The sequence below is a fragment of the Sminthopsis crassicaudata genome, chromosome X, assembly GCF_048593235.1.
Source record: "Sminthopsis crassicaudata isolate SCR6 chromosome X, ASM4859323v1, whole genome shotgun sequence".
Taxonomy (NCBI): domain Eukaryota; kingdom Metazoa; phylum Chordata; class Mammalia; order Dasyuromorphia; family Dasyuridae; genus Sminthopsis; species Sminthopsis crassicaudata.
In genome coordinates this window covers 8,876,956-8,889,153 of record NC_133623.1, presented here as the reverse complement: position 1 = coordinate 8,889,153, position 12,198 = coordinate 8,876,956, and the positions used below count along the sequence as shown (strand labels likewise).

Sequence of the window (12,198 nt, the reverse complement as noted above, 5' to 3'; positions counted from 1 at the left end):
TTTGCTATTATAGAAAAAGCTGCCAGAAATTTTTTTGTTTTATGGATGCTTTTCCTTTTTCTTCGATCCTGTGTCATGGCTCCTTGGGCAGAGTTCCGGATTGTTCTCTACAATGGCAGTGCTGTTGCATCAGGGAATTGTAGCAGTAACCCCCCTCCCCCTCCCAGAGCCTTGTGTGAATTTGGAAATGTTTTCTTCCCGATGCTTCTGTGAGCCTGGCTGAGCCGAACCCCATTTTACAGATGAGGAAAGTAAAGCTCTAACAGAAAACGAAATGAGAGGAGTCTATTGCAGACATCTTTATGATTGGTTGGCCCCTAGAAGCCCCTTAAGGCCTTCGAGCCTCTAGCATGAGAACCGTGGAAGTATCTTTGGAACTGTCTTTCACGTCTATCAGACTTAGCATCTAGGGGAGGGAGGGAGGAAGATGTGGAACCCAAGGCTTTGCAAGGGTGAAGGCGGCAAACTTCTGGGGGGCTGTTTTGAACGCTGAAAGACCCCGGAGACTGCACTGAGCCCTGGTGGCCCATGGGAGCTGGAAGGTACAGAGGGCGAACTTCCTGGGAAGAATGCCCAGCTGGGTGAGCGCGACTCTGCCGCCTCTTCCAGGCTCGCCTTTTCCCGTCCTCCCCCTTATTTCCTTACTGACTTGTGACCCAAGACTCGGCCGGACGGCTTTTTAAAAAATCCTTTTGTGTCACGGACTTCAACTTCAACAAACACGTAGGAAGAAGTGTAGGGGAAAAGGCCCCGTGTGAAAGGTTCTGAACCAATGTCGTCATTTACGCGTACGCTCAAGTGCAGAACCCCAGCCAGATTCCCCGCTTACCTCCGTCCGCTTGAGAACTCGCTGTGTGTTTGGTCCATGTGTCGTTGCCGTCCTTTTCTTCTTTTTGTCCCCATCGCAGTCGCTCAGCATTCCCTCACCCAACAGGAGCTTGTCACAAATACCTGTGGTCAGGCCCACCAGCTCGGCCCATCACGGGCCCGAGCCCCAGTACCCTGTGGCCTCCTGTGGGCTGAAAGAGCCTCCCGGAGGGGAGCCGTCCCCGCCAGTGTGAACATTCCCTGCCCTGCTCCGTGATGCAATCCTCCCTGGGGGACGCCCCATTGCACCCACGCTCTAGGTTGGGATTTCCTCGGTTTACCATCTGTGGTCGCCAGTGAAGCCTTGGCTGGCCCGAGGGTTGCTCCTGTCCTCTCTTACCTGTCTTTCCGCCCTGACATTTCTTAGGTCACTGAGGACGTACATGTTATTTTTGTCAAAACGCTGCAGCTTCCTTCTGGCTGTCTAATGTCAGTCCATCAGGTAGTCAGTCAACAAGCATTTGTTTCAGTTCCAACCATCTACTATGTCTCAGTCACCGCGCTGAGCCCTGGAGATAGAGACAAGGGGGAGAGAGACCTTGTCTTCAAAGCACTCATGAGGGGGAGGGAGGGCATTCCGGGGTGTGTGTGCGTGTGTGTGTGCGTGTGTGTGTGCGCATGTGTGTGCACGTGTGCACGTGTGTGTGGTGTGTGTGGTGTGTGTGTGCGTGTGCGTGTGTGTGCGCGTGCGTGTGTTGTGTGTGTAGTGTATGTGGTGTGTGTGCGTGTGTGCACGTGTGTGTGGTGTGTGAGTGTGTTGTGTGTGGTGTGTGTGCGTGTGTGTGCGTGTGTGTGCACGTGTGTGTGTGTGGTGTGTGAGTGTGTTGTGTGTTGTGTGTGTGTGCGTGTGTGTGTGTGTGTGTGTGTGTGTGTGTGTGTGTGTGTTGTGTGTGTGATAGTGAAGCCTGGCTGGAAGGAAGAGCTGGGGGGGGGGTAGGGAATGGCTAGAGGCTGGAAGGAAAAGCCGGAGGCTGAAGAGAGTTAAGTGCTAAGCAGAGTTGGATCCACAAGGATCAAATAGGGAGCCCTGAGATCTGAGGAGGAACATCACTTTGGCAGCCCTGATTGGTGAAAGGGGAAAGGGGGGGGGGGAGCAGTGAGCCTTAGCTGTGGTCCCGCACCCCCTCCCAGGGGGGTTTTCTGGCAGAGGTGCTGGAGCCGTTGGCCATTTCCTCCTCGAGCCCATTTTACAGGTGAGGAAATTGAGGCAAGCAGGGTGACGTGACTTGGCCAGGGTCACACCGCCGGGAAGTGTTTAGAGGTGGATCTGAACTCAGGAAGCGGGGTCTTCCTTGTGCTCGCGGGGCCGTTCTCTCTGCACTCTGCCGCCTGGTGCCCGGATGTGTTTATTATCCTGTTAAACATGCCCTAAAACAAAAGTTCCTGAGAAACTGGTGGAGTCAAATGCAGCCCTCTTTCTTCTCCAGGCTAATAGCGAAGCCCTCCCACTGAGAGAGCTCTCAGGGTCGCAGGCTTGGGCTCGGATTCTCACAAGAACGTCGGACCTGCCGTCGCGGCCATCCCGTTCTCCAGATGAGCACACTGAGGCCCGCGGTCCTGGCCAGGGTCACACGGCTGGGACGTGTCTGACCTTAGAGCCGGCACTGACCCCTGGCACCTCCCTTCCACAGGGGAGCGCGGCCCTGGCATTGAGGGAGCAACGGTCACCCACTGGCTCTGGCCGCGTGACTGCGGGGGGTCCTTGTGGGGCTCTGCCCAGAGGATGGGCGGTTTGCCCTCTCCCCCTACTGAACCCCACCATCTTAACATCCGGCCGAGAGCCAGCGTGGGGGAGGGCCAAGGAGCCGCCCCGGGAGCCCACAAGGTCAGGGTTCCGGGCCCTGTGATTCTCGGCAAGCCCCCTGACCCCCAATACTCCGAGCGCCCGAACCCGAGGGCCACGGCGCCATGTGAGCGCTCTGTGGGAAGGGAGGCGGGGAACCGGGGTTATTACCCGGAAATGTTGGGTGGTGTACCCATTGTCTGTACCTCGGACTCAGGCTCATGTAAACATTTGGGGGGCTAAAAGGGGTCACACTCTCACACACACACAAACAGACACACACACATTCAAACATACACACAGTCACACACATACACTCACACACAGACACACACTTACACATACACACACGTACACACACACACACACACAGTCACACACAGAGATACACGCACACAGACACACACACACACACTCACACACACACTCACACACACACACACACACACACACACACACACACACTCACACTCACACACAGGGTTTTAGGGGTGCTTTTGTTCTGTTGGTGAAGCTTCCTCCCCGGGCCCGGACGGAGGCAGGGACGCTCAGGAGGGCAGCAGGCCCGGAACAGGCTCCCCGGAGCAGGGACGGCGGGGAGGACACTCAGGAGGGAGCAGGAGGGAGCGGGCTCCCGGAGATGGAGCGCGGGTGCCCCCTGCTGGCCACGGCGGGGGACGGCGGGCGCTCCAAGAGCAGGGCAGATGCAGAGCAAGAAAGGGGCGGGAGGAAGGAGCCCGGGCCCCTGCCCTTGCCCCTCCCCCAGGCCCAAGCACTTGTGGGGTGGGCGGCGCCCCGGGAGCTTCCACACAGCTTGGGGGGCCCGAGACTGCCACCCCCCTGGGAGTGTGCGCACAGAGACACACAGAGATACAGAGACAGAGAGACATCCACAGAGAGACACAGAGAGACACACAGAGAGACAGAGAGAGACACCCACACAGAGACACACAGAAAGACAAAGACAGAGAGACATGCAGAGAGAGAGACACCCACACAGAGACACCCACACAGAGACAGAGAGAGACACACACAGAGAGAGATACCCACACAGAGACAGAGACACCCACACAGAGACACATAGAAAGTCAGAGACAGAGAGAGACACACGCAGAGAGAGACACCCACACAGAGAAACACAGAGAGACACCCACACAGAGACACACAGAGAGACATACGCAGAGAGAGACACCCACACAGAGACACACAGAAAGTCAGAGACAGAGAGACACATGCAGAGAGAGACAGCCACATAGAGACACACAGAAAGTCAGAGACAGAGAGAGACACACCCAGATAGAGACACCCACACAGAGACACATAGAAAGACAGAGACAGAGAGAGACACCCACACAGAGATACACGCTGAGAGAGACACCCACACAGAGACACATAGAAAGAGAGACACACACAGAGACACCCACACAGAGACACATAGAAAGAAAGAGACAGAGAGAGACACCCACACAGAGACACATAGAAAGACAGAGACAGAGAGAGACACCCACACAGAGATACACGCTGAGAGAGACACCCACACAGAGACACATAGAAAGAGAGACACACACAGAGACACCCACACAGAGACACATAGAAAGAAAGAGACAGAGAGAGACACCCACACAGAGACACATAGAAAGACAGAGACAGAGAGAGACACCCACACAGAGATACACGCTGAGAGAGACACCCACACAGAGACACATAGAAAGAGAGACACACACAGAGACACATAGAAAGAAAGAGACAGAGAGAGACACCCACACAGAGACACATAGAAAGACAGAGACAGAGAGAGACACCCACACAGAGATACATGCTGAGAGAGACACCCACACAGAGACACATAGAAAGAGAGACACACACAGAGACACCCACACAGAAACACATAGAAAGAAAGAGACAGAGAGAGACACCCACACAGAGACACACCGAGAGACACACGCAGAGAGAGAGACACCCACACAGAGACAGAGAGAGACAGCCACACAGAGACACATAGAAAGACAGAGACAGAGAGACACACCCACACAGAGACACACAGAAAGTCAGAGACAGAGAGACACACACCAAAATACAGACTCGGAGAGTAACAGAGACACACACAGAAATAGACTTTCTACACACATGCTGCCCATATAGATCACACATGCAGACACACATACCGCACACATAGATAGTCATAGACGCACATGGATCCACAGATACTCATGTACTGATATCTATAGCTCCACATAGACAAGTATACACATACAGACACACACAGATACACTTATTTGCACCGAGTACACTTATTTTTATTTTGTTCAGGCTTAAAACTAAAACATTTTATTGGCAAAAAAATATTTTTTTCTCCTTCCCACAAATAATTTAAAAACATAACAAAAAAATCAAATAAACACAGTCAAGACCAACAAGTTCCCACATTAGCCATATAAAAAACAAACACCGTCTGAGTCCAGGGGGCGGTGGGAGTGCTGTTCAATCAGTCCTCCGCATCGGTGCTTGCTTGTTGTGCAGATCCCAGTTCTTATGAATTTCAACTTCTGGTTCTATAAATTGCTCTCCTGGTTTTGTTTAGGAAACGGCATCATTTCTTTTTCATTTTTGTTTTTATTTATATGCTTTTATTATATATATATATGTATATAATTTTCTTAGTTCGAAAATAAGTTCTTTTTCATTATAAATCTTTGTTGACAGAACAAATTAATGGGTAATTTTTTACAACATTATCCCTTGTACTCCTTCTGTTCCGAATTTTCCCCTGCTTCCCTCCACTCCCTCCCCTAGATGGCAGCCATTCCCATACATATTAAATATCTTATAGTATATTCTAGATACAATGTATGTGTGCAGAACCAAATTCCTTGTTGCACAGGAAGAATTGATTCAGAAAGTAAAAATAACCTGGGGAGAAAAACAAAAAAGCTCACAGTTTACCTTCACTTCCCAGTGTTTCTTCTCTGGGTATAGTTATTTCTGTCCATCATTGATCAACTGGAAGTGAGTTGGATCTTCTCTATGTTGAAGATATCCACTTCCATCAGAATACATCCTCATACAGCATTGTTGTTGAAGTGTACAGCGATCTCCTGGTTCTGCTGGTTTCACTCAGCCTCAGTTCATTCTCTCCAGGCTTCTCTGCTTGGTCTCTTGCTCCTGCTGGTCATTTCTTACAGAACAATAATATTCCATAACATTCATATACCATAATTTACCCAACCATTCTCCAATTGATGGACATCCATTCATCTTCCAGTTTCTAGCCACTATGAAAAGGGCTGCCACAAACATTTTGGCACATACAGGTCCCTTTCCCTTCTTTAGTATTTCCTTGGGATATAAGCCCAGTAATAGCACTGCTAGATCAAAGGGTACGCACAGTTTGATAACTTTTTGGGCATAATTCCAGATTGCTCTCCAGAATGGCTGGATTCTTTCACAACTCCACCAACAATGCATCAGTGTCCCAGTTTTCCCACAGCCCCTCCAACATTCATCATTATTTGTTCCTGTCATCTTAGCCAATCTGACAGGTGTGTAGTGGTATCTCAGAGTGGTCTTAATTTGCATTTCTCTGATCAGTAGTGATTTGGAACACTCTTTCATGTGAGTGGAAATAGTTTCAATTTCATCATCTGAGAATTGTCTGTTCATATCCTTTGACCATTTATCCATTGGAGAATGGTTTGATTTCTTATAAAGTAGAGTCAATTCTCTGTATATTTTGGAGATGAGGCTTTTATATTCCCTGAGTCCCTAAGGTCAGCCAAGGACCCTTTCCCTAACCAGACACTAACAGTTTGTGAGATCCCATTTATGACTGATTTTCTCTCTGTGGCTTCTAACACCCCTGGGGAGGGGGCTGAATGGTTGTTTTTCAATAAATCAGGCACCTTGTGCTAGGGCAGAAGTCTGACATGAAAGGGGAGAACTCACCAGCCCCCAACTCCAGAGCTAACCCCAAGCGCAGGTGATTCTGCGGCCGCCACAGAGACACCGCGGCCCGGGCCGGGGCTCCGCTGAGCCACCGAAGAGGAAGATCTGGGGCCCAATAAGCTTTAACGGGGCCGTTGGTCTTTTTTAGATAAAGCTTTTGTACCCCCCTGTTGTCAACGCACCGAAAAGCCTCCTCCAAGCTGGCATCTCGCCCACACTTAGAGCAAAGTTCTTCCGCAGGGAGTCTGTAAGTGGGGAGGCCCTGTGTGTTCACTAACCTCGGCTCAAACTGGACAGTTCTTCAGTTATCCACGTTTAGAGAAGGGCTCCAGAAACCCGACAGGTTCAGAACTTTGGAATTAAAGTTTCTCAGGGTGTTCCTATGGAGCCTCTCCTTTGCCTTTCTAAGTTACAGGTTGGGCAACTGAGGACCTGAGAGACGTGACGATCAGGCAGGTTTTAAGGGTGGAGGGAGATTTGAACAAAGGGACAGGCTGCCCCATGTCCTGCCCTGCAGGTTAACGCTAAGAGAGGTAAGGGGCAGGAGGCAGGAGCCCGGAGCGCCAGGGCACTCACTTGGCGTTGTTGTGGCGGGCCTCCTCAGTCAGGTTCCCACTCTTCACCAGGTCGTAGTTAACACATCCCGGCTGGATGGCGTCGATCAAGTCCACAACAGCCAAGCTGGAGCTGATGGATTTGTCCTGGTACAAACAGAAGCACAAAGCGTGTCCAAGCGGGCGTCCTGGGGCCCAGGGGAGAGTTGGGGCCCGGGTGGGGGCCAGAAGGAAAAGGAGGGGCTTGGCCTTACTTTAAAGCTCTGGATGCAGGTGGATTTCCCAGCTTCCCCTAGTGTTCTGTTCACCCAGTTCACGATGATGTCATCGTTAGCTTTCTGTCCATCACCAAGATCTTCCAGGACATTCAAGGTGTACCTGGAGCAAAGGTAAGTGCAGGTAAGTGGGGGAGGGCCACATCTCTCCCCATACGTTTTCTTGGGACATGTTGACCCGGCAGGAAGCCTGGCAATGACTCAGAGACACACAAAGGAAAGAGACAGAGGTGGGCTGGTGAGAGACACAGGAGAGACACGAGATCGGAGCTCGTAAACAGAGACACAGGGACGCAGAAATATACGCAGGGGGGGGACAGAAAGAGAGGACCAGAGAGGAGAGACACAAAGGAATGGTTACCAAGAGAAATGGAAAATGGGAGAGAGACAGAGAGAGACACACGGGGAGGGAGAGAAGGGGACAAAGAAAGAAAAGAGACACAGAGAGGGAGTGAAGGGTCAGAGGGAGCCCCAGGGACAGAGGGACTGTTAAAGAGATAGTGGGACCCAGAGACATCTCCCTGTCTCTGCTTTCTCACGTCTCTCGATGGGTCCAAACAGCGATCTTTCAGGAGAAAGAGGGAGATACTTCAACACAGGGAGGGAGAAAAAGAGAGAAAGAGAAAAGAGACAGGAAAAAGGTACACAGAAAGGGAAGAGAGACACACGGACACACGGGATGTTAAATAGATGGAGGGAGACAGAGACATCTCCGAACCTCTATCTCTCGCCTGTTTCTCCCATCCCTCTCTCAGGAGAAAGAGGGAGACAGGTGGATGCAGAGAGAGAAAGAGAGAAACAGGGAGGGAGAGAAGGAGAGAGAGAGTCAGAAAAGAGAGAGAGAAAAAAGAGGGACACAGAAAGGGGAGAGAAGCAGGGAGGAAGAGAAAGTGAGAAAAGCAGGGTCAGATGGGTAGTTAAACAGTTGGTGGGACACAGAGAAACATCCCTCGCTCGATTCTCTCTCCCCCTGTTTCTCACATCTCTGTCTCTGTCCAACAGTCTCTCTCTCAAGAGAAAGAAGGAGATAGTCGGACACAGAGAGAGAAAGAGAGAAACAGAGAGGGAGAGAAGGAGAGAGAGAGAGAGAAAAGAGATAGAGAAAAAAGAGGGACACAGAAAGGGGAGAGAAGCAGGGTCAGATGGGTAGTTAAAGAGTTTTTGGGACACAGAGACAGAAAGAGATAAACAGAGAGGGAGGGAAGGAGAGAGAGAAAGAAAAGAGATAGGGAAAAACAGGTACACAGAAAGGGGAGAGACACATAGAGGGGAAAAAAGTGAGAGAAACAGGGTCAGATGGGTAAAGAGTTGGTGGGACACAGAGACACCTCCCTCACTCTATTCCCTCTCCCCCTGTTTCTCACATCTCTGTGTCCAACAGAGTGTCTCTCTCTCTCTCTCTCTCTCTCTCTCTCTCTCTCTCTCTCTCTCTCTCTCTCTCTCTCCCTCTCTCCCTCTCTCCCTCTCTCCCTCTCTCCCTCTCTCCCTCTCTCCCTCTCTCCCTCTCTCCCTCTCTCCCTCTCTCCCTCTCTCCCTCTCTCCCTCTCTCCCTCTCTCCCTCTCTCCCTCTCCCTCTCTCTGTTTCTTTCTCTCTCTGTTTCTCTCTCTCTTTTTCTCTCAGAAGAAAGAGGGAGATAGTTGGACATAGAGAAAGAGAGAAACAGGGAGGGAGAGAAAAGAGGTACACAAAAAGGCAAGAGACACAGGGAAAGAGAAAGAGAGAGAAAAAGAAATAGAAGAGAGGCACACAGAAAGATGATAGACACAGGAACAGAAGGGTTGTTAAAGAGATAGTGGGACCCAGAGACATCTCTCTCCTATTCTCTCTTCTTCCAACTCTCTCTGTCTCTTATGAGGAAAATGGTGATAAAGAAATAAGTGCAGAGAGGGAAAAGACAGGTAGACAGATGTGTTGCTAAAGAGATAGTGGGGCACAGAGCCATCTCCCTCTCCCGGGGAATCTCTGTGTCCAACTATTTCTCAAGAGAAAAAGGGAGATAGTTGGACACACAGAGATGTGAAATGGGAGAGAGACGCAAGGAAGGGAGACAGAGAGAGGTACACAGAGCCACCTGCCTCCCCCCTGTATCTCTCGGTCTCTTTCCATTTTACTCACATCTCTGTATCCAACTTATCTGTCTCTCAGGAAAAAGGAGCCAACTGGACACAGAGAGATGTGAAATGGGAGAGACTCACAGAGATACACAGGGAGAGAGACAATGGGACAGATGGGTTGTTAAAGAGATAGTTGCAAACAGAGGTAAGGGGGAGAAGGAGAGAGATAGAGATGCAGAGGGTTTGTTAAAAGAAAGTGGGACACAGAGACATCTCCCTCCCCTGGGTATCTCTGTGAGTCTCTCTCCTCTCTCATATCTCTATGTCCAACTATCTCTCTCTCAGGACAAAGAGGGGGATACATAGTTGGATACAGAAAGATGTGAAACGGGAGAGAAAAAGAGACTCACAGAGATACGCAGAGAGGGAGAGAAAGGGAGAAAGACAGAAAGAAGGGAGACAAAGAGAGGGAAAAGAGATGGTGGGACCCAGAGACATCTCCCTCTTTCTATTCTCTCCCTCCTCAGTATCTCTCTCAGTCTCTTTCCCCTATATCTCTGTGTGCATCCCACTATCTCTCCCCCAGGAGAAAGAGGGAGATGAAGAGACTGAGAGTGGGAAAAGATGTTGTAGGACACAGACGTTTCCATCTCTATTCCCGTTTGTACCCCCTTATCTCCGCCTCTCTCCCTTCTGTCTTTTTCTGTGTCCAGTGGTCTTCCCGAGGAAAGAGAGGGAGGCTAAGGCCAGTGCTTAAACACGGAGAGGGGGCAGAGCGCCCTACAGAAAGGGAAGGCCACGAGACAGATGAGAGGCCGTTCCGTGCAGCCACGGCGGGGGAGAGCCGCTGAGGCGACACAGGGATGTTTACACACAGTGATGGGGAGAAAAAGAGAGAGAAAACAGGGAGAGAGACACCGACCTGTACAGAGACAGAAACAAAGCGAGAGAGGTAAGAGGTGGTAGAAGAGATAGAGGGACACAAAAGAGAGGAATACGTAGAGGTGGGGGTGTTCCAGAGGATAAGAGGGTAAGAGAGAGAGGAGAGAAAACAGATGATTATACAGATTCAGAGATGGGCCAAGAGGACCGGCCTCAGATGCCGACCGGAAGGTAAGAGACAGAGCAGCAGGAAGCCCAGCGGGCCGCTACTCACCGTCTCATCAGCTGCCAGACCAGAGCTAAGGTAAGGGTCGGGTTGCCATCGTTCAGGTCCTGCCCACCGATGCCCACCAGGGAGAATTTGGCAGGGTGCTTCCCCAAATCCACGGCATAGTTGCAGTTTTCCAGCTGTGTACAGACACACGCATACGTTATGAGCAATTCCCGAAGGAACAAGAACCACAACAGCGGTTTTCAGGGGCTCCCTGGCCCGGCCCGCTACCTTTTTCATGTTGGCGCCAAGCTTGGGATATGGCGGCTTGTTGACCTTATTCCAGTCAACGGGGACTTTGATCCTTTCGTACAACTGTAAGATGACCAGAGCATCCTGCAGGTCTCTACAGAGAAGGGAAGAAAGGGGGTCAGTGCCTTCACGCAGTCTTGGCCCCTGGCTGCAGGAGCCCGTGCTAGGCAGAACGTGGCACTGCCATTCGGGCTACGCTACAGCCCCAAAGGGAAGTCCCAGAAGTCACTCTGGCCCTGCTTACTAGAGACAATCCTCATTTTAAAAAGGAAACCAAGAAAATGATGAACAGGCTGATGTGAGGAAGGCCTGAAAGGTTTGCAGGAACCGATGCTGCTTTCTAAAATTTCTAGCTCCCTCAGACCTGTCACAATTCTCTACACACAGTAGGTGCTTAGAGTGAATGAAGACTAGCACAGGTCCAATTTATTGGCCCCATGGATTCTGTGTGGGATCCACTTGATTCCCTGTGGGTGCCAGGGAGATCTGAGTGGGCCGGGACAGACCAAAATGTTGCAGACTCTTGATTACATTCCTGTGGTACCTGAGTTGGCTTCCAGATGGTTGAATGATGATGGTGATGGGATAAACCATCATGCACTTTTTATTCGAATGCTAATTAGCTCACAAATCACTGTCTGGTACCAGGCTTTAAATGCTGGCGTTGCGTGCCTTGTTCAAGCTGATTTTAAGACCGACAATAGTCAATCTGCTCATTTGGCCGTCCTCAGATCAGTGTTGGGTGGGAAATGGTAGCAATTTATAGTGTGTTCCTTCACCAGAAGGTTCTCTCTGAAAGCCTAGCTAGTCTACTTCAATTCAACAAACAGATAGACAGACAGACAGACAGATAGATAGATAGACAGACAGATGGGTAGATAGAGAGATAGAAAAATAGATAGAATGGAAATAGATATAATAATGGAAATAACTATAAATATCTGTCAATCAAATTTAGTATCTCCTTTATGTAAGAGAGAAACACAATAGTATAAATAGGAGTGAGTCTTGGAATCAGGAAGGCATGAATGCAAATCCCACCTTTCCTTTTACTAGTTATTATTTATTATTATTATTATTATTATTAAATCTTTTTATTTACAAAACATATGCATTGATAATTTTTCAATACTGACCCTTGCAAAACTTTCTGTTCCAAATGTTCCTCTCCTTCCTCCATTCCCTTCCCCTAGAGGGCCGGTAGTCCAATACATGTCAAATATGTTAAATACATATGTTAAATCCAATAAATGTGTACATATTTATAGTTTTCTTGCTGCACAAGAAAAATCAGATCAACAAGGAAATAAACCTGAG

General features: G+C 49.8%; 1 protein-coding gene across 1 annotated transcript in view; it reads right to left on the bottom strand.

Annotated features, from left to right (window-relative positions):
- Positions 1–328: 328 nt before the first annotated feature.
- The window catches only part of LOC141548655 (plastin-3-like), a 60,775-nt gene continuing 48,905 nt past the window's right edge, over positions 329–12,198 (bottom strand). Inside the window, exons 2-8 of the mRNA XM_074277679.1 lie at positions 10,861–11,044; positions 10,633–10,766; positions 7,401–7,524; positions 7,169–7,293; positions 2,617–2,786; positions 830–951; positions 329–406 (exon numbers count right to left, since the gene is read on the bottom strand). Coding sequence (XP_074133780.1) covers positions 329–406; positions 830–951; positions 2,617–2,786; positions 7,169–7,293; positions 7,401–7,524; positions 10,633–10,766; positions 10,861–11,044 — 937 coding nt within the window. The remainder of the gene's footprint in view (positions 407–829; positions 952–2,616; positions 2,787–7,168; positions 7,294–7,400; positions 7,525–10,632; positions 10,767–10,860; positions 11,045–12,198) is intronic.